Here is a 22,371-nt window from a genome sequence, read left to right on the forward strand (position 1 = left end):
TCAGGCTGAGGAAGCCTGCATGGATGGCCCTGTGTGCTGGGAGCAGGTGCTCACTGACAGCAGCGTTGCTGGGCACTCATTCGTGTCCACCCCCAGAACAGCCCTAGGGGAGCCCCTTGGGCCCAGCCTGCCTGCTGCTCCTCCTCGATCACCTTCTCAGTTCCTCCTTGATACCATCATCCATTGAGTTGCTCAAGTCAGAGGTGGGCAACACCCTCAAATGCTTCCTTGGCCCCATCAGCCCCCAGAGTCAAGGTGAGACGACTGAGGCACTCACCAGGGGAAAATATGCCAGGGGGTGCCACAAACCCCCCTGAAATATTATAATGTTTTGATGCGATATTTAAACAGATCAAAATGAACACCCCAAACCTCACATGAACCAAAACATCCAGTTGTGTTTTTTTTTAAGGGACAGGATCCCACCCTGCCCTGCACGACTGGCCCTGACCAGGGCCTGCTGTGTCCACACCCAAACATCTCTCAGCTACACCCTACCCCCTCATGCCACTGCCCCGCCTCCAGGACTCGGGCCCTCCTCCAGCCTGGCTGTCGGTCCTGCTGGAGGTGCTTTCTTGAGCACACATCCCCGGCATCTTCTGCTTAAAACACATCAGTGGGTTTTTAGTCTAAACACCTTCCTCTGGTCTCCGAAGCCCTCCAGGGAGTGGTTCCACCAGCCTGTCCCACGTCAGCTGGGACGGAAGCTGCTCTATCTGGAGTATCCACCCCGTGCCCTAACTAGTCCCCTGTAGGTCTGGGCTCAAATGTCACATCCCCAAGAGAGAGACCTTCTCAGATCCCCACTGGGAGCACCTTCCAGGCAGAGCCAGGCCTTGTTTAGGTTTGTGTTCCCAGGGCTGAGTGCCCACAACAGTACAAAGCAGGACGTTCAGGGGAGAGGGCCAGTGCCCTCAACGAGGGGTGACATTCTGAAGCACCCAGGGAACTGTGGTACAGCTGCCCACCACATCCGAGATGGCCCGGTGGTGGTGGGAAGGGAGAGGGAAGAACAGAGGTGCTGGGCTTACCTGGTGGAGGGAGGGGAGGTGATGGACCTCCGCCCCAGGGTCACCTGGTTTATGTTGTAGTAATTGGGACTCTCCAGGTCCGCCAGCGAGAAGTTGGGGCCTGATGCTGTGGCGACAGGAGCTGGGAAGAAGCGAGAGAATGATGGATGAGTGTGCAGGTGCAGGAGGCCCGATGGAGCCTGTCCCCAAGAAGCCCCGGGGCAAGTTCACTGGGAAGCTGCCGAGGAAACCTCCTCCTGGCTGGGCTCGCTGGAGAAGAGCCCTTTGCTGTTTGTTTCCTCTAAAGCGGAGATTAGACATGGGGCTCTCTGGGCACCTCTGCTCCCCTCAGCCTGCTGCCCAGGAGGCAGACAGTGTCCCAGGAAACCCTGTTTGCCACTGGCCCCAGCAAGACCCCCTCCATCCGTAGGGGCCACGCCTCACCCCCATCCCTGCTGACTGGGCCCTGGCCAGGAAGGAAGGACTCACTTACTCTGTGAAACTCTGACCAGCTCTGTCACGTTCCAGACGCCGGAAGTCACAAAACAGTCCTGGAAGCTTAAGTGCCCTGAGGAGGGAACAGAGCCGTGAGTGAGTGGAGGCGAGGCCAGGAGGGGCTGCCTGCACTTCCTCAAAGCTCTCCCCACTCCCCATTGCTCCCTCCCAAGCCCCAGGATGGCCCTCAAGGGTTTTCAGGTCTCCAGGGAAGAGGGGGTGCACTCCAGGTGAGTCCCCTCCCCTCCAGCTGGCAGCCAAAATTCAGCTGAGGGACAGCTGTGTAAAGGGGAAGAACTGGTGGGAGACACGGGAGGGCCTGGGGGCAGGGCAATCAGGGAGGTGTGGGCAGCAGGGCAGGTGGGCAAGGGCACTGACCGTTGGGCAGTGGTTTGATGTCCGCATCTCCTTGCTGGTTTGAACTATCTGATTGTCCGGATTCTGCAGGAGACACAAAGGGGAAGATGGGTCAAGACCAAAGTGCCCCATAAATGGCTCCCTCTCCAGCCCCGTTTCCAGGGACACCCTACTGTGGTGGGGATTCCTGGGCACTGCAAGGTGTTTGGCAGCACCCCTGGCCTCCACCCACTAGATGCCAGTAGCACCCCAGTTGTGACAACCAAAACTGTCTCCAGACACTGCCCGATGTGCCCTGGGGACAAAGTCGCCAGTGGGTGAGCAGCATTGGCCGACAGTCAGGGCCAGGAGGGCTCCTCGGCGGGAAGCCAGCGACCATTCTGCACAGCTGGAATGGACCCAAGGGTTCCCCATCCTCCACCCGGCTCAAGTGCCCAGAGAAGCAGCCCCTTGCTTCCCGCACTTCATTAATTAGAGCCATTCCTGTCTGCCTGAGCCACCCCCACCTCACCTTTATGCTTACAGGCAGTGCCTGGCAACACGGAGGGGGGAGGTCTGCCCTGACGCTGTCGCCCGCTCTGTGCCAGCCTGTCTGGGTTGTCTCATGCCCCAGTGCCACAGCTGCTCAGAGGGAGCCCCGAAACAAGGGCCCATTGTGCAGTGGGAGCTCACAGAGGGCTGGGGGCAGGGTGGAGTGTGTGTGTGAATATTTTGCTGAGCTTGGGAAAGCCCCCCGCCCCGCCCTCCAGGTCCTCAAAGCTTTGTGTGCCAGGGGCACAACAGGGACCTCCAGAATGCCTGCCTGGGCACGACAGCTGGTGAGAGGGTGGCGGAGGGGGGCCAGGGCAGGTTGTGGGGCAGGAGGAAGGCAGGCACTGGGTAAAGAATCAGCTGCTTACTGGGGGACAACATGGGGGTGGCATTGGGAAAACTGGGGACAGGTGTTGGCCAGGGCTTTGCCCCACTCTTTGGAACAATCCTGCCTCTTGGTCTCACCCATCACCCCACGGTCAGCCTACTGGCCGGGAATCTCACTGCTGAGCTGCTCACACTGGGGAGTGACCAGTGAGGAGATTCCTAAGGGCAACGTGGGCCCCCACCGGGGCTGGCAGCAGAATAGCAGCCTTCCCAGAGCAAAGGCCCCTCCGCAGCTCCGTTCCTGGCCACCTGCCTCAATGTGGCCAGTGGGAGAGGACAGGCTGCCTCAGGACGGTCTCAGGCCCACTTCCCCCATCCTTTACCTTATTAGACTTAAAAAATGTTTTTGATTGATTGATTTTAGAGAGCAATAGGAAGGGGGAGAGAGAAGGAGAAACATCTATTTGTTCCACTTACGTATGCATTCATTGGTTGACTTTTGTATGTGTCCTGACCAGGGATGGAACCCGCAACCTTGGCATAGCGGGACGCCGCTCTCACCTACTAAGCTACCCGGCCAAGGCACCTTGTTAGATTTTTTTTTTTAATGACAAAAAATAATAGCCCTAGCCAGCAGCTGCCTCTCAAGGCCGCCCTTTCCCCAGTTCCTAACGCAGGAGGGGGCAGAGCCTCAGACCAGCTTGTGGAACCCAGCTAGGGCCCAGGCTCCAGCCCCCGCTCCCCAGGGCTCCCTGCCACCAACCCCTCCAGACCCGGGTCAGTGGAGGAGACCCTGATGCCCACCCCACGGATTGGCCCGGGTCCCCCACACGCGGAGGTGCTGGCAAGCTTCGCGCATGCGCACACCCAGGCCCGTGACAGAGACCAGAGCGAGCCGGACAAAGAGATGGAGGTGGAGCAGCGACGCAGGCAGACACACGGGCTGCAGGCAGTGAGACAGACAGGAAATCCTTCTACACGGGGACGCGGCCCCAAACGTTGCTGCTGTTATTCCTATTAGCTCCATGTGGAGAGGTGGGCAGGCAGGGAGAGAGGGGCGAGGTGCCGCCACGCGCCTCGGGCGGCGCTGCCCGCTGCTGGCAGCCATGTTAGCCTTGGCAGCCATCTTACGGCTGGCGCCCGCGGCCACCGCCGACCTGGCGCTCGGCTCCGTCCCGGACAAAGGCAGACCCTGGAAATCTGGACCCAGGCTCCAAGGCACAGAAGCCAGCCCTGCGGCCAGGGCCCCGCCGTCCTGCTCAAGCGGCACAAGCTTCTTCCTCCCGACCAGGCCGAGGAGGGGACCGGGAGGGGACCCGGAGGGCCGAGGCCAGGGCCTGGGGACACTCTGCTCCGCTCAAGGTGGCTGACGCCCCCACGGGCAGCCCCCAGGCCCAAGGGCTCCTCTAGTTCAGCAGAGTGGACCCCTGCCCCAAGGGGACAGTGCGCGATGCGATGGCGGCAGGCCCGTGTCCACCCCGTCAGCTGGGAAGTGGGCCTTGGACGAGCCGGGAGGGGCTGGCGGGGACCCAGCCGGCGGCTGCAGGACGCAGACAGGCTGTGGGCCCCTGGTGCACAGGCGACCGGGGAGGGGAGAGACACGCACCCCGCCCGGAGTGGGGCCAGCTCTCTTACCCCAGGGGTGCTGGGGGAGCCATGCCCTGAAGTCAGGGTCTGCACTGGACAGCCCTCGGGGCACAGAGCACCTTGACCCCCTTCCATCCGGGCTCCCGGGGGAGGGGATAACCCAGGCCTCGGGACAGACAGACGGGAGGAAGGCTCCAGGCCCCGCCTCGTGGCTGCTGGGCTTTTATCTGGCAGAAATGGGGCTTATCAGAACCACCAGCTGAACAAACACACAAATCCACGGTTAGTGAGGGAAAACCCTCTGCCTGAACCCTTTATCTCCTGTTCGCAGGCCCCACGCACTGCCCCCTGCCAGCAGCACCGGAGGAGACCTGACTGCTGCCCGGCGGGCTCCTCTCTCCGCTGCCCCCCCCCCCTCGCCCCGACCCAGCGCAGGGTGGCTCTCCTCCGCAGCCCCTGCCAGGCGGGCATGCTTGCGTGAGCGAGCTCCTGCCACAGGGGAGCCCCCTCCAGTGTCTGCTTTCTCACGGGGGACAATGGGCCAGCTGGTGGCCTGCGGACCAGTGGAGGGGCAGGATGGTATTGGCTGGCACAGGGTGGGCAGGTGCCTGGCTCCATCTTTTATTCTCTCCCACCCAGCCCACATCCCAGAGACTGTCAACTCTGATTCCTCAGCCGTTCAGGGTCACGTTCCCTGGCAGTCTTTCCAGCCTCCGCCTTCGCTCTGGCCCGGTCACCGGAGCAATGGGAACTCTAAGCACATACCCCCAGTGCAGGGCCCCCCTGACTGAGGCCGGCACAGAAACCCAGACCCCCTGCCTGAACCTCTTCAGAGACCACAGCTGTCGTAAATTTCTGGAGAGACTGGAGATAGGACGGGGGGCCGTGGGCATGGTTACCTCCCTCAGCCCTGGACAACCCAACACTGTCCCCCTTCCTGTGCTGAGGACCAGAGAGCATGTTCTGTGCTCTAAGCTTCCTCCCATGATGACCATCCCATGAGGCCTCCTCCAAATCAAGTTCAGCCACTATCTGAGGACGGCTGCCCGGGTGGGCAGGCACCAGGGCCCTGACCCAGGGCCAGGTTTGGGGATGGAGAGAATTTTGGAGCCCACAGCTTGTTCCGAACGTTGCCAGGGGGTCAGACTAGCTTGTGTCGCACACAAGAGCAGGCTCTGCTGACCATCCTCCATACGCCCTCCTTGTGGGACCTGAGCTACTTGTGCGTTCCACACCTCCCAGGCAGAGACCTTGCTCGCCAGTGGTGCCTGGGGATCTGGCACCAGGAGGCTCCCAGAAGGGAGGACTGTGCAGGAGAAGGTGACAAGTCTGGACTGCCTCGGCGTGGGCCCAAGTGGGCTCCCCAGAGCAAGGCTCTGTAATTGGAGGGACTGTTCTCCATTCACCTGCATACATGTCATTGGTCACCCTGTCACTGGCTTGTGGACTGGCAGGTGGCCTGGTGCAGCACCCAGACATGGTAGGAAGTGTGGGCCCCTCTCTTCCTCAGGTCCCTCCATATCCCCTGGAACAGCGGCAATGCCCCCCCCCCACTGTACTGTCTTTCCTACCCCCCCACCAGTTCTAGCCTCTCAGCCCTTGAAGCTCCCTACTTCCTTTGTTCAGCTCTTAGCCTTTCTCTCTGAATCAGTTCTGTCTTGACTCGGCACCCCCTCGCTGTCCTTCCTTCTCCTTCACTTCCCGCATGTCCAGCCCTGTTTCCTCTCCTGATCCTGCCTGTTTGCACATGTGTGCGTGTGCATACGTGTGCATGTTTCCAAGAGTTCTGGAGGGGGAAGCTCCAGCTGCCAGGAGGAGCACAGTGCTGCACATGAGCCCCGACTGACAATGTTTTTATATATATTTTCCAGTCACAGGCAGGGAGATATTTATGGCTCCCGCTAGGTGAGGGAGGAATTCCTGCACGCTGCAGCGAGGAACACGCTGCCTCGGCTCTCACCCGAGACAAACTCTCTGACAAAAGGCACATGTAACTCACTGGCTGGCCTCCCCCATGCACATCACGATGCCGGGAGTTTTCAGGGTTAGAGGGGCACACAGACCCGGCTCAACCACACCCACACGTGCATACCCAAGCACATGCAAACACTCAGGCCAGCACAACTTGGAGATGCCTCCAGCCGCTTCCTGCTGTCCTGCAGGGGTGGAGTGCGCCGTGCACCCAGAGCTGTGATCCCACTGTGCCAGCATGCTCTGGCTAAGCACCAGGCCAGCTAGGAAACCCCTCCAGCTCTGCCCTGAACGCTGGCTTTTGGGGGCCAGGGAGGACAGCCCTCAGGGTCCACCTGTCCTTCCCCTGGCTCTCCCCAGGCCTGAGGTTCAAGAAGCAGGTGGGGGTGTGCTGTTCTGGGGTTGCTGTCCTCTGAAGGGCCCATACAATTCAGGAGCTGCTTAGCCCTCTCCAGCGTGGCACAGCCCCTCCCCCACTCCTCTGTGATTCCGGAGCGTCCAGAGCACTGGAAACCCAATCTCAAGGGGAGCCAGAGGCCCGGCCTGCAGCAATCAGAGCCGGAGAATATAACTATTGTGCCTCTTGAAACCTAAGTCCCAGAATCTGAGACACCCTGAGGAGGGGAGCAGGGTGGATGGGGGGCTAGGAGGACGGGTCACAGAGGGGTTCTCCCCATCTCAGCAAACAGGAGACTACGGACCAGGAAGTCCTTGAGAATGAAGGGCAGCCAGAGGGCAGGGGGAGGGGGGGCCCTCAACCTGGGCCAGGTCCAGGGGGCTTCTAGGATCTTCTTCTTCCTGCCACTCCTCGCTCCACCTCCACATGCCAGCTTGCGTAGCACAGGCCCTGGAGCCACCGGGAGGTTTCTCCCTCCTCTGTCATCCCTAGATCCCGACATGGTTGGAGACAGGAGCCTGACCTGAGCACAGTCCTCAAGCTGTGGGTGGGGGTAAGGGCCAGGTAGGGAGACATGTCCCCCATATCACCCTCATCCCTCCTTTTCTCATTCCTCCTCCATTCATAGATCCAAAGGGGGTTTGAGCCTTTGATTTGAGTCACCTGCACAGAGGAAGAGGGGATAAGTGAGAGAAGAGGCCCAGTCACATCCGGGGCACACAGGTGGTCTAGACCTGCTCTGGCTGTCCCTGGGGCCTGGGCTCAAGGAAGGTCATCAAGGGTGGGATGGGGTTGGGACAGAAGATCAGGCCACAGGGACCTGGTAGGACAGGACCAGCATCTGGATGGGACATTCCACTCTTGGTCCCTGACACCAATAGCACTTCCTTCTCCACCTCAACCCAGTCTACCTCCATGGGTGCTGTGTGGGTCCCCAGGGAGCAAGGGATGGAGCTACTGCAGGGCTTATCACCCTGCAGTGAAGCTTCGGGAAGGGAGGAGAAGGCAAGTCCGTGGGTCCATCTGGTGCCCAGGAGACCAGCAGAGTGGGCTCAGATGGCTGGACTCAGGCAAGCAACCCTGGGACCTCCAGGGTGCTCCCGTGGAGTGAGCTGCTCAGCATTCTCTGTACCTTCCGGGAGACCTGCCCCCAGCCCAGGGAGAACTAGAGATGGGACTTGGGCACTGAAGCCTGGGGGAACTGGGTACTCAGTTGCTCTCCCCATGGGATGAAACAGTGGCCAGCAAAGAAGAGAGGAGGGACACACCTCAGCGCTGAGCAAAGTACCCAGTAGCTGGATAGAGCCCAGGCCATAATTAACAAATGAGAACAGCCTTCCCACCCACAGCAGCACTGGGAGATGCAGGTGGATCTGCAGGAGACCCAGTGCTGACCCCCAGCACCTCAGACATCAGTGCTCCATGGTTGTCGGTGGAGTGAACGAGCAGACCCAGGGCCTGGAAGTAACAGCGTCCCGGATGTTCTAGAGGTACCCAGAGGCTAGGAAGTCACCAGAGAGGGACTGAAGGTGAAGCAGCCACTAATGAAGGAGGCAAAGGGAGGGACCTAGAGGGAGATGGAGGAAAGCAGAAGGTCCAGCCATTGGTCCCTCTCCACCTTCGTCCTGAGCTTGCCCTTGGCCTACCCAGGGAGGTGTCCTTGGTCTGGACCCCACATTGTGAGCTCAACCTACCGGCCCAGTGACCTTAGCCAAGTTCTGAACTGTTCCTCACCTGTGAAATAGAGATACCACGCACCCCTAGGGTTCCTGAGCAATGAATAAATGAGAAAACAGGTAGAAGGTGCTTAGCCCAGGGCCTGGCTCATAGTAGGGGTTCCATGAACAACAGCTGTCCTTCCGCCTGGGCCACTATTTCCCTTCACACCTCCATTGGCTGAAACTCTACTCCTCCCCGGGGCTCAGCTCAAATGCTGACCCTCAGCTCCCCTCCCACAGAGCTCATACTCTTCACGACCCATTAAGTTCACCCTAGAGTCTAGTTTTTAGTGTCTCACACCAGAGACCATGGCCAGTGAGCTGAGGGGCTCCCGTGGGGCCTGGCCCATTACCATCAGCCAAGAGGGGCAGAGAGGTTGCTCTGCAAATAAAAGGCAGAGCTGGACACCTTCTACAGGTGTGTCCCTCCACACCAGCAGCAGCTGCAGTACACTGTTTCAGGATGGTCACCATGTTGAAAATGGGGGAACAAGAAAGCCAGAAGGTGGGCCAGGCCATTAGGGAAGGGGAGAAATTCCTTGTGCCTCTGGCTTCTGAAGGTGTTGGGGCCAAGGCCCTGCTCTTCCTAGCCCAGCCCTGAGGCTAGAGAGAGCTGAGGACCATGAGCATAGGCACTGCCCTACCGATGGCCGGGCATCTCTCCTGGCAGCGCCTGCTGGTGCCACGACTCAGCTGGCAATTGGAGCCAGCATTCCCAGGAGGGCCTGGGGCCAGAAGTCATGTGATGGCGGGTCCAGAAAAGTCATGTGATGGCGGGTCCAAGCCCCTTGAAGCTTGTCCCCTCCCCAATCTGATAGATAGAAAATGACATTGGAGGATGCCCCCTACACCCCACATGCCAAGAAAAGATGGGGGCCCTGAGGAACAGGTGCCCACATCCAGCCTGGGGCCTGCAGAGCTGCTCCCCCATCGCCACCCCCTCTCATGCTATTTTTGGTGCTGCCCTTGCTGGCCCTTTGAGCTGCCCAGGCCAGGCCAGGCCAGGCTAGGCAACCACCCCCACCCCCAGCTGATCTTAGGACTATTAATAGTGTCCCTACCTCCCAGGGCCAGGCATTACTCCCCATCCCCTAAATACACTTGCCCTTGGTCTAATGATTTGTAAAGGAGCAGAGGCCTCAGACGCTAATGCCAACCCCGGATGAGAAAGGGGAGGCAGAAGTTCTGGAGACCACTTAAGTGACAAGTCTGGGATGAGCAGGAGTTTGGGGAAAGGAGAGAAGGAGGCATTAAATTCCAGAGCAAGAGACAGACAGAAAGACAAAATTAAAACTATAGGAGAGAGAGGGAAGGGCCAAGCTAGAAAAGCAGAGCCAAAGGAAAGCAGTTCAAAGAGAGAAGGCCGCAACAGAAAGAAGCAGAGAAGAGGAGGGTTCCAAGAGAGGCAAGGAAAGGGGGAGAAAGCCGAGAGAAGGAGAAAGCAAAAGGGAATGTGACTCCTTTAAAAACAACACCCCAAAGGGGGGGAACTTTCCTAAGAATACGCAGGAGAGGCTTCGTGAGCACATTGCTCGGGCTGCACCCAGCTGCCAGCATCTGAAGGGTGCTCAGCAGGGCGAGGGTCTGCCGAGACCCTCTGACAATGTTTTGGGGAAGGGAGGGGAAGCAGAAAACCAGGAGGAGGTGCAGAGAAGGAACAAATAGATAAGAAAAAGAAGGTGGTGCCCTAACCGGTTTGGCTCAGTGGATAGAGCATCGGCCTGCGGACTCAAGGGTCCCAGGTTCGATTCCGGTCAAGGGCATGTACCTTGGTTGCAGGCACGTCCCCAGTAGGGGTTGTGCAGGAGGCAGCTGGTTTATGTTTCTCATCAATGTTTCTAACTCTCTCCCTCTCCCTTCCTCTCTGTAAAAAATCAATAAAAAATATCTTTAAAAAAAGAAAAGAAAAAGAAGGTGGTTCGAGAAGCAAGTCCCCACAGAGAGGAAATTCACTCTCAGGCCCGTGCAAGGGAATGCCCCACACTCAGCAACTCCTCGCCTATGGAAAGGGGGCTGGGTGGGCCAGAGAATGGCAGGGATGAGGGAAGAAAACCCACCTATCTCCATTCACCCCATGGGGAAGCAGGAGCAGGCCAAAGCCACCTGCCTCCCATCCTCAGGTGCTCTAACATCCTCAACCCTCTAAAGGACAGCATCTGACTCCCAGGCCGGCGACCCTAAAGGAGCATCCTCTCTCTGCTAGGGACTTGTCTTGTAGGGGGAGAGACTCTGACTCACAGAAGAGTAACAAACATAAATGCACACCATAATCCAATGTCCAAGTGGAAGCCCAGCAGCCCTTCCATTCAAACCCCACCCATACCGAGAGCCTCCGGCTGGGCCAGGGCTGGGAGAGTGGGAGATGCCACTTCTGGACAGCACAAGAGCCCCAAGGACCTGGCCACCAGGCTTCCCAGGCTGGGACGTCCTGGCCAGGAGCACCCTGCCTGACCATCAGCCCTTTGGGGGTCGAGGTCTGTTGATGTTTTTCACTACTGCATCCCTCACACCTCAAAGCACAGTTGCCATGGATAACAAGACTCCGAAAAGACCCTTCTACATCCTCCTTTCAACCGTGACTACACTAACCATCCGGGGGACAGAAGCACAGGTAGCTGGCACCTTCCCCTCCGAGGAGAGGACATCTTTCCTGCAGACCCAACCCTTAACACTCACACCCAAGGAAGTGGGCCAGTGCACAGGCCTGAGCACACTGGCCCCCACGCCCGAGAGCTGGACTGACCCAAGGAAGGACCCAGCGTGTCCCTGTGAAGGGAAAACACTCCACCCTGGAGGCCTTAAGGCAGCCACTGTCCAAATGAGACATGAGGAATTTGGACCTTTGACTCCAACCCGGAGCTCTGAGAACCCAGGCTGGGCAGAATGGGGGTGGGGTGGGCAGGTGGCCTCCCAAGACACTGAAGAGCTCTGGGTGCTGGAAGGAGCCAGCACCTGGGATCAGGAGCCCAAAGTCCAAATCCTAGACCTGCTGCGATTGGGCGCCCAGCACGTCTCCCGGGACCCCTCTCACTGCCTGTGCCACACAACTCGGGCTTGCCCCCGGCTGCAGGGCAAGATGGTGCGACGTGAGCAGGAATTTTTACAGAGGATGAGAAGTGACGGTTCCATACACTGTAAAGCCAAACATACATATGGAAGGCATGATGGGACCAGGCGGGGCAGCTTCCAGGACCCTATACTCCAGCATTGCCGCGATCCTGAGGAGCAGCCCAGCGGCATCTTCCAGAAGCCTGGATGCTCGGTATACGGAGCCTGGCACCTGGTAGGAGGCAGATGCCCAGAATCAGGACTGGGGCAGTCCAGGCTGCTGAAGGGACAAAAGCGATATCCACGTTGTTAGTGCCAAATTCCGCACTCACAACGCCCTGAAGGACCAAAGGGAGCTTCCCAGGGCAGCCCGGCAGCGGGGCTCAAGGGCCGCACCCCGAGGGAGTCGCGCGCTACACTCCCGGACGCCGTAGCTAGGTGGCGCAGCGAGTTAACACTAGCTGCCCAGGGTCGGCAGCGACGGGCCGGGGGCGACGAACCTGTGCACCGCCCGCTCGGGCCTCCGGGGACCTGGGTTCCCTTTGCGCACCGCGAGGCCAGAGTAGGAAGGAGAAGGACCCGGCCAAGCCCGGGCCACTCGGACCCCGGGCTTGTGCTGCCCGAGCGGCTCCCGTTGCTGCGGCTGCCAAGCACATCCCGTGATGTGATGTGAGGGCCGAGCTTCCCGTTCTCATTGATTAGGAACAGCTTGCGGTGCGGGGGCCGGAGAGAAGGAGGCCGGGGAATGGCAAGCGAGGAGAAGCGGGAGGTGGGGGGCTGCCAGGTGCATGACGGGGGGGGGGGTAATCCACTGAGCCCTGGTCCACTCTGCGCAGCCGCCACCGCGGCTGAGTCCCCCGCCTACCTCCCCCAGAGCGGGGGCTGCCCTGGGTGTGGGCGAGTCTGCGGCAGCGTGACTCCAGGAGTGTTCCCAACACGCCCACAAAGCCCCCACCTTTTGGGGACCTGCCTCTGCGTTTGCTAGACGCTTGAAGAGGAATAGTTCCTTTCCCCTCCACCCCCTACCCTCTCAAAGAGTGAAAAATGGAGATTAAAAGTCAGAGATCAGGAACCAAAGAGAGGGAGAGAAATGTGAAAAGTCAGGAAGGGAAAAAAGAACACCACACCAGCGCTCTGCAGTGGCGGCAGCAGCCGGGCGGGCACACCCTCCCTGGCGGGCATGGAGAAAGGTCCCTTTGTTTAGCGGGGAGGTTAGCTGAGGTGAGGCTGCCCCCCCCCCCCACACACCCCTCTGACCCTGGCCAGTGCAGATTGCTTCTCAGGACTCCGGACTGAGCCTGACCGCTTCTCTGGTCCCCCAAATCCTTCTCTCAATCCTCCTGCCAGCCTGCAGAGCAGCCGGTGAGGACTGCTCCCTACCTCCTGCCTTGCCCAAGCACCAAGGGTCACATATATGGGGCTGGGCTGGGCTCTTCCTAAAGGCCCCCTGGACACCACGCTGCTGGCAATACGCAGTTTGTCCAAACTGCTCTTAAGCTACAGGGTTTGAGGGGCAGGTTCTGCATGCAGCAGGCCCCCCAGCAAAGGCATGGCCTGAGAGGGTGGCACGTGCTAGGAAGTGGTGCCCAGGAGGCACAGGCTGGCCGGCCACGCCCCTCTTGCCCACAGGGAGGCCCTGAGGCGTCTCCTGTACCCATTCCAGAAGGCCCTTTCCAATGCCCTCAGGCTCTGGGCTAGGGGAGGCTTTGCAGGGCTCCCTCAAAGTGAGGGCTGAGCTCTGGTGTTGGGGTCACTCTCAGATGAGAGGTAGGGCCTGATATCACCTCTTGGCTCCCTGAAGAGGGACCAGAGTGGGGTGATAAAGGGGGGCTGAGAAGTCCACCCCCAGAGTCTATCAAAGCCGAGACCAAAGGGGGTGAGCAGAGGTGGGCAGGGGAGAGATACTGAAACACATACCCTTTGCTCTGCAGCACACCCCGCCCCCATGCCCCTCCACTGGCTCAGGTGGGGGAAGGGAACTGAGGGATGGCAGTCCCCCAAGCACTGTCTGCCTTCTGCGGGCACCTCCACCCTATCCACTAGGGCTTCTAGCCACTTCTGCGGGGATGCAGGCTCCCCAGAGCCCTCCAACCTTTCAGGCAGAGCTTGGTGGCGTTACAATGGGTCAAGTGCATCCCATTTCCAACTCCTTCCAGCTCCCTCCCACCCGATGCAAGGGCAGCAGAAAACCTGGAATGGGGGATTGACCTGGGCCCTCTGCTCCAGACAGTTCACTGGCCTCATGCTGGGTGGGTACCTGCTCCTTAGGAGACCCAGCCTCCTATCAGCAGCAATGGAAAGCAAGGTGGTTAGGAAAGGGGGAGGAGGAGTGGGGTGTTGCCAACCTGGCCCTCCCTGGGCCTCTGGCCTAGGAAGTGGGGGAAGGGGAAAAGAGAGGAGCAGCAGCAGCTGGAATCCCAGGGAGCCTGAACTATCCTGCAAGAAGCTGCAGCTCAGATACATAATGTCCTGCCAAACCCCAGGCCTTTTATTGAATTAAGGCAAGACAGACTTCCCAGATTTTTCTGTGTGCGAGTACATGTGAAAACCCTGATGTCTGTAGCTCCTGGGAGCTGTGAGCATGTGTGTATGCGTGCACACATGTGGATGTGTGAATCCTGATGGTGGGGGAGGAAGATAAGAAGAAGCAAATGCTGGAAGGACGACCAAGGTGGGGCAGGAAGATTTAGGAGAGTGGGTACCCAAATATTCTAGAAAAGCCAAACTCCAGACCACGGTTCTCAACCCCCAACCCCGACCATCCTCGGCAGTAGGGCTGTCCTGTGCACGGTAGGGTTTGAGCATCTCTGGTCTCCACCCACTAGATAGATGCCAGTAGCATCATGCCCCCCTCAGTTTCCTCTCAACAATCAAAATGTTCCCACCATTGCCAAATGTCCCCCGGGGGCAGAATCAGTTCTGGTGGCACCCTCTGCTCTGCGGCACCAGATGAAACCGCCTGTGCATTTATCCCTAGTACCTCACCTCCTGTGTTGGGCTTAAATTATATCCCAGTGTGCCTGGCTTCCCAAGTGTCTCACATCTGGGTCTTTTTTTCTGAGATATTCTCCCCACCTGACTCATCTGGCCAGAGGAGACCTAGAGCAACCCCTGTTTGGCGATGGTTTCATACAGCTGCCTTCGACAGGGGAAACGAAGAGAGCTCAGAGCACCTAGAGTCATGAGCCCGAGGTCACGCCTGGGTCCAGACAGAAGCCTGAGCTCTCCATAGCTGGGGCAGAGACCACGGGAGAGGTGGGGACTTCCCTGGTGACAGGTCCCAGGAAAGGTACCCTGCTCTGCTCAGCCCCTGGAGGCCAGCAGAAGCGCCTGCACAGCTCTCTCTCCATCTGACCGCCCCCCCCCCCTCCTCCTGCTTGGGGGCTTCAGGGAAGCAGGAGCTGGGAACAGCTCAGCCCCAGTCCAGGCCTTCTCCCTCCCCGTTCCTAGAGTCACCTGTGATTGTCCTGGCAGGGGTGGGGGAACCCAGTCCCAGCAGCCCTTCTCCCCTCAGGCCCAAGGAGCTCGCCTCTCTCCTGGCCTCCAGGAGCCCTGAACAGCCCCTTTCTGGGAAAAGAGCCAAAAGATGGGAGAAGGATGTTTATAAGCTGCTAAAAGGGAAAAGGAAAAAAGTGGGAGGTGGGGCAAAGAGGCCCAGGCCTCCAGGTAGTGTGGACTGGGGCCTCAATTGGGAGGAAGGCGGCCTTCCCTCAGGAGTCCAACATCCCACTAACCAAGCAGGGGCGCACCCCCTGCCCTGCCCTGCTGCATCACAGCCAGGCCTAGCTATGCACACGCAGGGGTCTCTCGCCCCAGAGTTCTCTGCCAAATAATAGTTTCTTGACATTCTTATCCGGACACACAGGACTGAGACACTCCTGCTGTTAGCTCCGCTCCCCAGGTTGGCCTGGATAGGGCAGAACTGGGAAGGGCACAGGGCCCTGGAGAGCCCAGAGTTGGGGGTGTGGCAACAGGAGCCAGCCTCAGAGGGAGCTAAAGCTGAGTCCCCAGCTCATAGGGCTCAGCACACAGCTAATGGGAGGCTGGCAGCAGCAAATTGTTGTTTACTTTTAATTAAGTAAACAATGTCGGCTTTCCGCCTCCTCCCCTGCCATCCCAGCCAGTAATTTGGGGGATGAGAATGGGGTTGTTTCCTTCTTCCTGCCGTCTTCCCTCTTTCCAAGCACTCCTGCTTGCTCTCTGCTCTGCATTGCCCACTGGTGCAACTTGCAAGTGCAGGATGGGGCCCCACCCCAGGCATAGTGGGGGCAGGAAGGTCCAGGCTGACACACTGCCTGCTGGACCCAGCGTACAGCAGGTTCCACCTCTGGGTTTGCCGGAGGGTGGCAAGGGCCACCTTGCCCTCAGAATCTCTAAGCACTAAAGATGTGACCCATTCTTTCTCTGCCGCTACTCCCTACAGCCATCTCAGAAATCCAGAAAACAGGCCAATGGAGAATCTGAGCAACGCAGCAGCAGAGACCAAAGCCCCAGGTGAGGGAGAGATTTTCCCAGGAGTCAGCTGGGTCTCCCTCACAGGGACCCAGCAGGTGGAACCTTCTGGTCCACTCCAGCAGGCCCGTGACTGGTGGATCTGTGCGCAGGAGCTCACTGAGTCACTGGGCTGTTTGTACCAGTTTTCCTTGGAAGCAAGGCTGACTTCATGGCCGTTATTTCTGCTCTTCCTGTCTTGAAATCTTTAATTTTTGAATGCGGGGGGCCCGTATTTTCAGTCTGCACTGCGCCCCACAAATTCTATAGGTGGTTCTGCTCAAAGGCCTGAGTGAGGAACAGGAAGAAAAGAAAGCTAGTCGGCCTTTCACTGCCTGGGTCCCCTGGCCTGGGGTGTGAGTGCGGGGCTCTCCTGAGTGGAGGGGCAGGCAGGATGGGCTGAACCCTGAGTCTGGGGTGGGGGAGTGCGGGGCGGAGGCTGAATTTCAAGTGACTCCACACAGACAGACAGACAGACTGGGATCTATGTGGAAACAAAGTGCTCCTCATGCCCTTTCTCAGTAAGACTCTAAATGAGCCAAATGCGGCTGAAGTGAGCGGAAGGGAGAAGAGGGAATTCGCTCCATCCCCTCTCTGCTGCCTCTGCCTCCCAAGGATCCAGCAGTGGGGTCCGGAGCCAAGCCTGGCCTTGGCACTTACTTGAGTCCCCTCCTCCCTGAGAGTCTAGGAGTCTCTCCAAGGTGTTGGGGTGGAGGTGGGGGGAGCTGAGTCGTGTGCAAGCCCTGCTCCTCCCTCTGCTTCCCAACCTCCTTCCGAAGGGCGGGGCCTGCAGCCGAGGAGTTGGCTGGGGCTGGATGCAATTTCAGCCTCAGAGCCCGGCTTCCTGGCTGGAAGCAATTTTCTCATTAGGACCCCAGGCCTGCCTGCCTGCCCGTTGGTTCTCAGCCCTCACTCCCCTCCTGTGAAACCGCACCCCACAGGCCTCCCCACAGACCACTCACACGCACAGGGAACCACACGTGTACGAGTTGGATGGGGCGACAGCGGGGTCACTGAAGTGGGGCTGGGTGCAGGAGAGGTGCTGGTTGGTGCACAAGCCCTCACCTGGGAAACTCGGGGCAAGGCCAGTGCTCCTCACCCAGCTCCTAGCCGCCCATTTCAGGTTCCTGCACCCCCCTTGCCTGTCATGAGGAGAGAATCCCAGACCCCAGGATCCAGAAGGGAGCTTGGGGAACCCAGAGCCCGACGGAGCACGACACCCCCACGAGAAAGCCCCGCGCGCTCAGTCGGCTCCGGCCCATCCCCTTCTGGCTCAGCGGGGCCGGGGTGAGCAGATGGGCTCTCGGGAGGCAGGCCCCCTCCCCCAGCCCGGGCTGCTCCGAGTGGAGGGTGGTCTCCAGCAAGGGAGGGAGAACCGAGGCCCTGTGAGGGGCGGCTCCGCGCTCCACAGACACATGTGGTTGGACTTAAAAAGCTATTAGGGAGCGAGGCGCTGGCGGGAGTGCGGCGGCCCTCGCACCAGGGGCGGAGGGAGGGCAGATGCCGAGGCGGTGAGCTCAGCACCTCCCGCTCCCTCCCTGGCGCGCCCCCCCCCCCCCCCACTCCAGAGGACTCGGGGGACCCTCACTCAGCAGGAGAGTAGGGCAAGCCCTCGGGGGAGGGGAGGCAGGCTGCGCAGCCTGGGTCCAGGCACGGAGTTGGGGGAGCGCTGCTATCTGAGGACTCCAGCCCAGTGATGGCGACCGCGGGGTCCAGGGGGCTTGGCTGGGGCCCCGGAGGCACAGACAGGTCCTCGGCCTTCCTTCTGCTTTTTGGGGTGACAGCGGCTGGAGGTCCCATAAAGGGTGTGTGAGTGTGTTTGGCAGGGCTGGGAGTGGGGATTATTAGGAGAGCAGGAGAGGGAAGGGAAAAGTGGGCCCCACCCATCACGAGGCCAGAAAGACCGACAGAAAGTTCCCTAGAGCCGCCAGCTTGTAAAAAGCTCCTTTTCTTTCCAAATTATGAACATTTTTTTAACGAGAGAGAGAGAGAGAGAGAGAGAGAGAGAGAGAAGGGGGGGTAAACCCCAGAGCAGCAATCTAGGGCTTCATCAGGACTGTGTGTGACGGTGAGTGGTTGGTGACTGGAGGTGACAGGACCCATCAGCAGACTTTCCAAAGTGTTCTACTCCAAAAGCCCAGCCTTCCCTCGCTGGGGCTCCCAGCCCTCACCCTCCGCAGGTCCCCTTATTCTCAGAGATCTAACCCCCCCCCCCACGCCTAACCCAACAAGAGCACATCCCTGTTGTTACAGATCAAGGTGGGTGCCAGGAGGGGCGGGGGCATGGGGAGCGGGATTGGCGGGCCACTTGCTAAGAACCTAGCTCCATCCCTTAGGCGGGGAGGGACTCCCTGGGGTGCTAGTAGACCTTAGGCTCTGGGTCCCCATGGGACTTTAGGAAAATGTCCCACCCAAAGCTCTTGAGACCCTCTGAGCTCCTCAGCAATCCAGCCAGGTTACCACCAGCCCCCCAGCCCCCCAGCAAGCAGTGCGGAAGTGGGAACGAGAGTTACACAGTGCCTCCGCTGTGTGGCAGGCAGGAGCTGGGTGTTGGGAGACTTTTAATCTGCCTGACAGCCCCATAGGGTGGCTGTTATTTCCCCCATTTTTATGGATGAGAACATCAAGGCTTGGTGGGACAGACCAGATCAGCCAGAACCCTGATGGATGGACTCCACTCGCCCTTGATGGCTCCGCAGCCCCAGGGGCTGAGCTCCTAGGGCTTTCCTTTCTTGGCCAAGATCCACCCACGGGAGGGATGGGAGCTGTGGGAGGACCCTGGGCAGGGCAGCAAAGCAGGGACAGCTCTGAGCCCCTGGAGTCGGCTGGTGGGGGAGGAGCTGACCACGGAGCCTGAGCCCCCATTGCGCTCAGGAAACACGCAAAGAATGTAGCTGGCAGCGAGCCAGTGGGCCAGGACCACAAAGAGGCCTTTGTTTTAGGAGGTGTCCAGGGAGTGGATGGACAGAACGGCAGAGGTGGGGGCAGTACCCCTTGGGGTGGGACTGGAGGATGGCAGCAGTGCCTGTGCTGTCCCCACACACGGTCCCCCTTCTCTCTCCCCGCTTCCCTGGCTCCCAGAGGGTTCTTGTATCAGGCCCCAGACTTCAGGGGAGGGAGCCCTTGGGGCCAGGTTCCCCCTTCTCACTCCTGACCTCTCTGGGCTTGGAGGGGGTTACTCTCTCCCAGTTCCACCTTTCTGAACCCCGGAAGTCACTTCCCTTATAATGTGATGCTGCAGTTCCTAGGGGCCCCCTGACATTCTCCTCTGGCTCTGCCTTCCCACACTTGCTGGGGGTTTTCAGAGTGATAGTGGGGGCTTGGGGATGGTGAAGGGGCTCTCTGACCCTGCTCCCCGAGATGTCCCTCCATTCCACCAAGGCCAAGGAGGGAAAGGCTTGGAACTCTGTCCCTTCTCCTCCCTGCTCTGCAGTTGCAGGGTTTCTCTGGCCCCTTCTTGGCATCTGGAAAAGTTTGGGAAACTTAAAAAAACACACGTTTTTTGAAGAGTTTGTCTCTTGCTCCCCAGCCTTGCCAGGGAGCCACAGCCAAGAGAAAGAAAGAAAGGAGGGGTCTGGGGAAGTGAGGGACCGAGTGGAAAGTCAGAAGAGAAGAATAGGCGGGAAGGTGGAGAGCACCCTGAGGTGCTCTGCCAGCCAGCCTAACCCCCAACTGGGTTTTCTGGGCCTATTAGTGCCTCCATGGTCCCTAAAGTCCATAAGAAAGACCCCCCCATAAAATGATGGCAAGCCCACTCGAGAATACCAGGTCCTTTGGCAGCCACTCCCTTCAGAGTCCCCCTCAGCACTCTGCTCAGCACCTTCTGAGGGCTACCCCATGCCAGACACTGTGTACCCTTGTGGCTGTGGCCTCCACAGACGGAGGGTGGAGGATGGGCCCTCACGTTTTAGGGTGCACAACAAGAGGCGGTTTCCGTTTCCCTGTGAGCAGGATGAGGGCAACGTGGGACTCCTAAGGGCCAAGCAAGGACAGGCACAGTGATCAATGTCTCTGTGCCCAGCATTCTCCCTCCTCTGGTGTGTGTGTGTGTGTGTGTGTGTGTGTGTGTGTGTGTGTAAATGGATGGGGCAGGGACTGCCCCCAGGAGCACAGAGGAGCCTGGCTGGGCTGAGATGGTCTCCAGTTCTGGTTGCTCAATGGATAGGGGTAAGGGTTTGTTTGTTATAAGCAGAATTCTGGGTTCGTCCCAAGAAAGAGTCACAAGTGACACATGGCTGTTTCTCTAGAGGACCCAGATCATCTTGCCTAAGTCAGGAGGGCGTCCCCCTCACCCTGACATGGCCCCCCGCAGAGTCAGGGCCAAGTGTGAGGCAGGATCCTGCCTTGCATGTCCCCACCTGGCAGCCCCTGAATTGTCACCAGGCTGCCCTCAGGTGACCCAACCCTGTGCTATCAGAATGCAGCGCTCAGGGGGGTTCATGCCCCACCTGGAGGGCTCCCCTCTGAGCTCTCCACCCAGGTAGCCCACAGTGTGCTTCCTCAGCAGCACCTGGGAGCTACTTGGAAATGCAGACACCCTGTGGGGAGGCCCAGGGATCTTTGTTGTAACAAGCCCTCCAGGGGACTCTAATGCAGGCTCTGGCGTGAGAACCTCTGGCTCAGGGGGAGGATCCTGCCTGGGACTGTAAAGGAGAGGAGGAAAGAGAGGCAGAGAGGGTGTGCAGAGAGGGAGGGGTGAGCGCAAGGGGCATTTGGTCCTAAATCCTACAGGCAGAAGGGGAAGCAAAGGAAAGACAGAGAAGGAAGTGGTAGCAGAGAAGAGGGACAGTGGGCAGGAAGGGGTCTGCAGAGGAAGAAGAGAATCCCAGGGAGGACAGGGGGAGTGGGAGGGCTGTCGCAGTGGGGAGGGGGCTGTGCTGTGGAAGCTCCTCCGGCTGCCTGAGCTCCCGGAGCCACCCCGCCCCCTCCAGGCACCTGCTAAGGCAGCAGCAGCGGGTTGTGTTTCTTTAACCCCTGGGGCCTGTTGACACAGATTAGTATCGCTGGTCAGGGGTCAATAGGGAAGGCTCTTGAGGTCAAGACCTGAACAACTGGAGTTGTAATGAGCCACGTGGGGAAGAGGCCCAGGGAGAGGAGAGGGCAAAGTGGGAGGAGGAGGAGGGCCTGGCTGCGCTTAGAAGGCGGCTGTCGGCTGTCGCCAGAAGGGGGGCGGGCCACTGTGCCTCCAGCTCGCCTGGAGAACCTGCCCGCTTGGGGCTTGGAGAAAATGGCTGTGGGAGATATTTGGTGCAGAGAGGATCTAGTAGTTGGAGGAGAAGACGAGAGATGAAGGATGGCCTCACCTGACCACTGACCGGTGCAGATGGCATCCCCCGCCCTGCCTCTCTCTGTCCCCCTTACCCTGAATGGGCATACCCCTGCTCCTCCCTGGGCCTGCAGTGGGGTGGCTGGGCTGGCACTGCACCCACTTGAGCTGCCTGCTTGCCCTGGGCCACCCGGCAGAGCCTGAGCTGGGTGATTCATATAGAGCCTGAGTGGGGCTGGGGTCGGGCATTGTCCCAACACCCGTGGGACTGCTTCAGCCCCACCTTCTGCAAAGGGATCTGAGGCACAGCACCTACCCATGCCCGTGGCAGCTGCTCCCCAGCTCCTCAGCTCGCCCCCACCCTGGCCGCAGGAAGGCCCAGGAGGTGCATGAGGTGCTGAGGCCAACACCCCTGGGCCCTGGAGGCTACAGAGGGGCTGGGCTGGATGGGAGGAAAGAACAACCCCACTGTAGTTGGAGGAGCAAAGGAGAACAGTAAGAAACTAGGTCACATATGACCTGCTGTTCACCTATTTGGCTTCAAGGGGGCTGGATTCTCACAGAATCACCTCTGGAACTCCTGGAGTCCTGTAACATACCCCTCCTTTAATTGCTCCTGGGGAGCCATGGGGAGCCAACGCAAGGACGCTGACACCCCGGGGCCCAGCGGGTGATGGGAGGCACACTGTGCACGTATGTTCATTTGTAGGTCTGCACAGGCACCAGAGTGGGTACACACAGATCTGCGACACTCAGGAAAAGCGAACAGATGCCGTAACATTAATTCCACGCGTTTGTTAAACACCTATTACCTGCTAAATGCCGCAAACACGGAACCAGAGAAGCTGCCCTGCGCAACTCGCCCTGCAGTTGAAAGCTGGGTGTGTAACAGACAAAACGCGAGCCCCACCACCACCAAGACAAGGAGGGCTGGGCTCCAGGGGTGAGAAGTAAGGTGGGAGAAGTCTGCACCAAGGGGGGTGGTGACAGCTGGGCTGCGGTGAGAAAGACGAGGTGTTTGGACAAAGGGGGAAAGAGAAAGGCAGACTGGAGAGAAATGGGAGCAGAAGCCCAGAGTCGCAGAACAGCACGGCACACGCAGGGCCTGCGGAGAGCTGCGCGCTCGAGAATACATAGTACTGAGGGCGTGATGGGAGATGATGCTGGATGGTC

The 22,371-nt window shown here is 59.3% G+C and overlaps 1 protein-coding gene across 14 annotated transcripts in view; it reads right to left on the reverse strand.

The window, feature by feature from the left end:
- The window catches only part of NFIX (nuclear factor I X), a 91,539-nt gene that overhangs the window by 19,048 nt on the left and 50,120 nt on the right, over positions 1–22,371 (reverse strand). For all 14 annotated transcript variants that reach the window (XM_080673763.1, XM_080673768.1, XM_080673761.1 and 11 more), the window contains 3 exons: positions 1,884–1,946; positions 1,504–1,578; positions 1,032–1,152 (listed from right to left, as the gene is read on the reverse strand). In XM_080673763.1, coding sequence (XP_080529889.1) covers positions 1,032–1,152; positions 1,504–1,578; positions 1,884–1,946 — 259 coding nt within the window. The remainder of the gene's footprint in view (positions 1–1,031; positions 1,153–1,503; positions 1,579–1,883; positions 1,947–22,371) is intronic.

This window comes from Plecotus auritus (assembly GCF_963455305.1).
Source record: "Plecotus auritus genome assembly, chromosome: 6".
NCBI classification, from domain to species: domain Eukaryota; kingdom Metazoa; phylum Chordata; class Mammalia; order Chiroptera; family Vespertilionidae; genus Plecotus; species Plecotus auritus.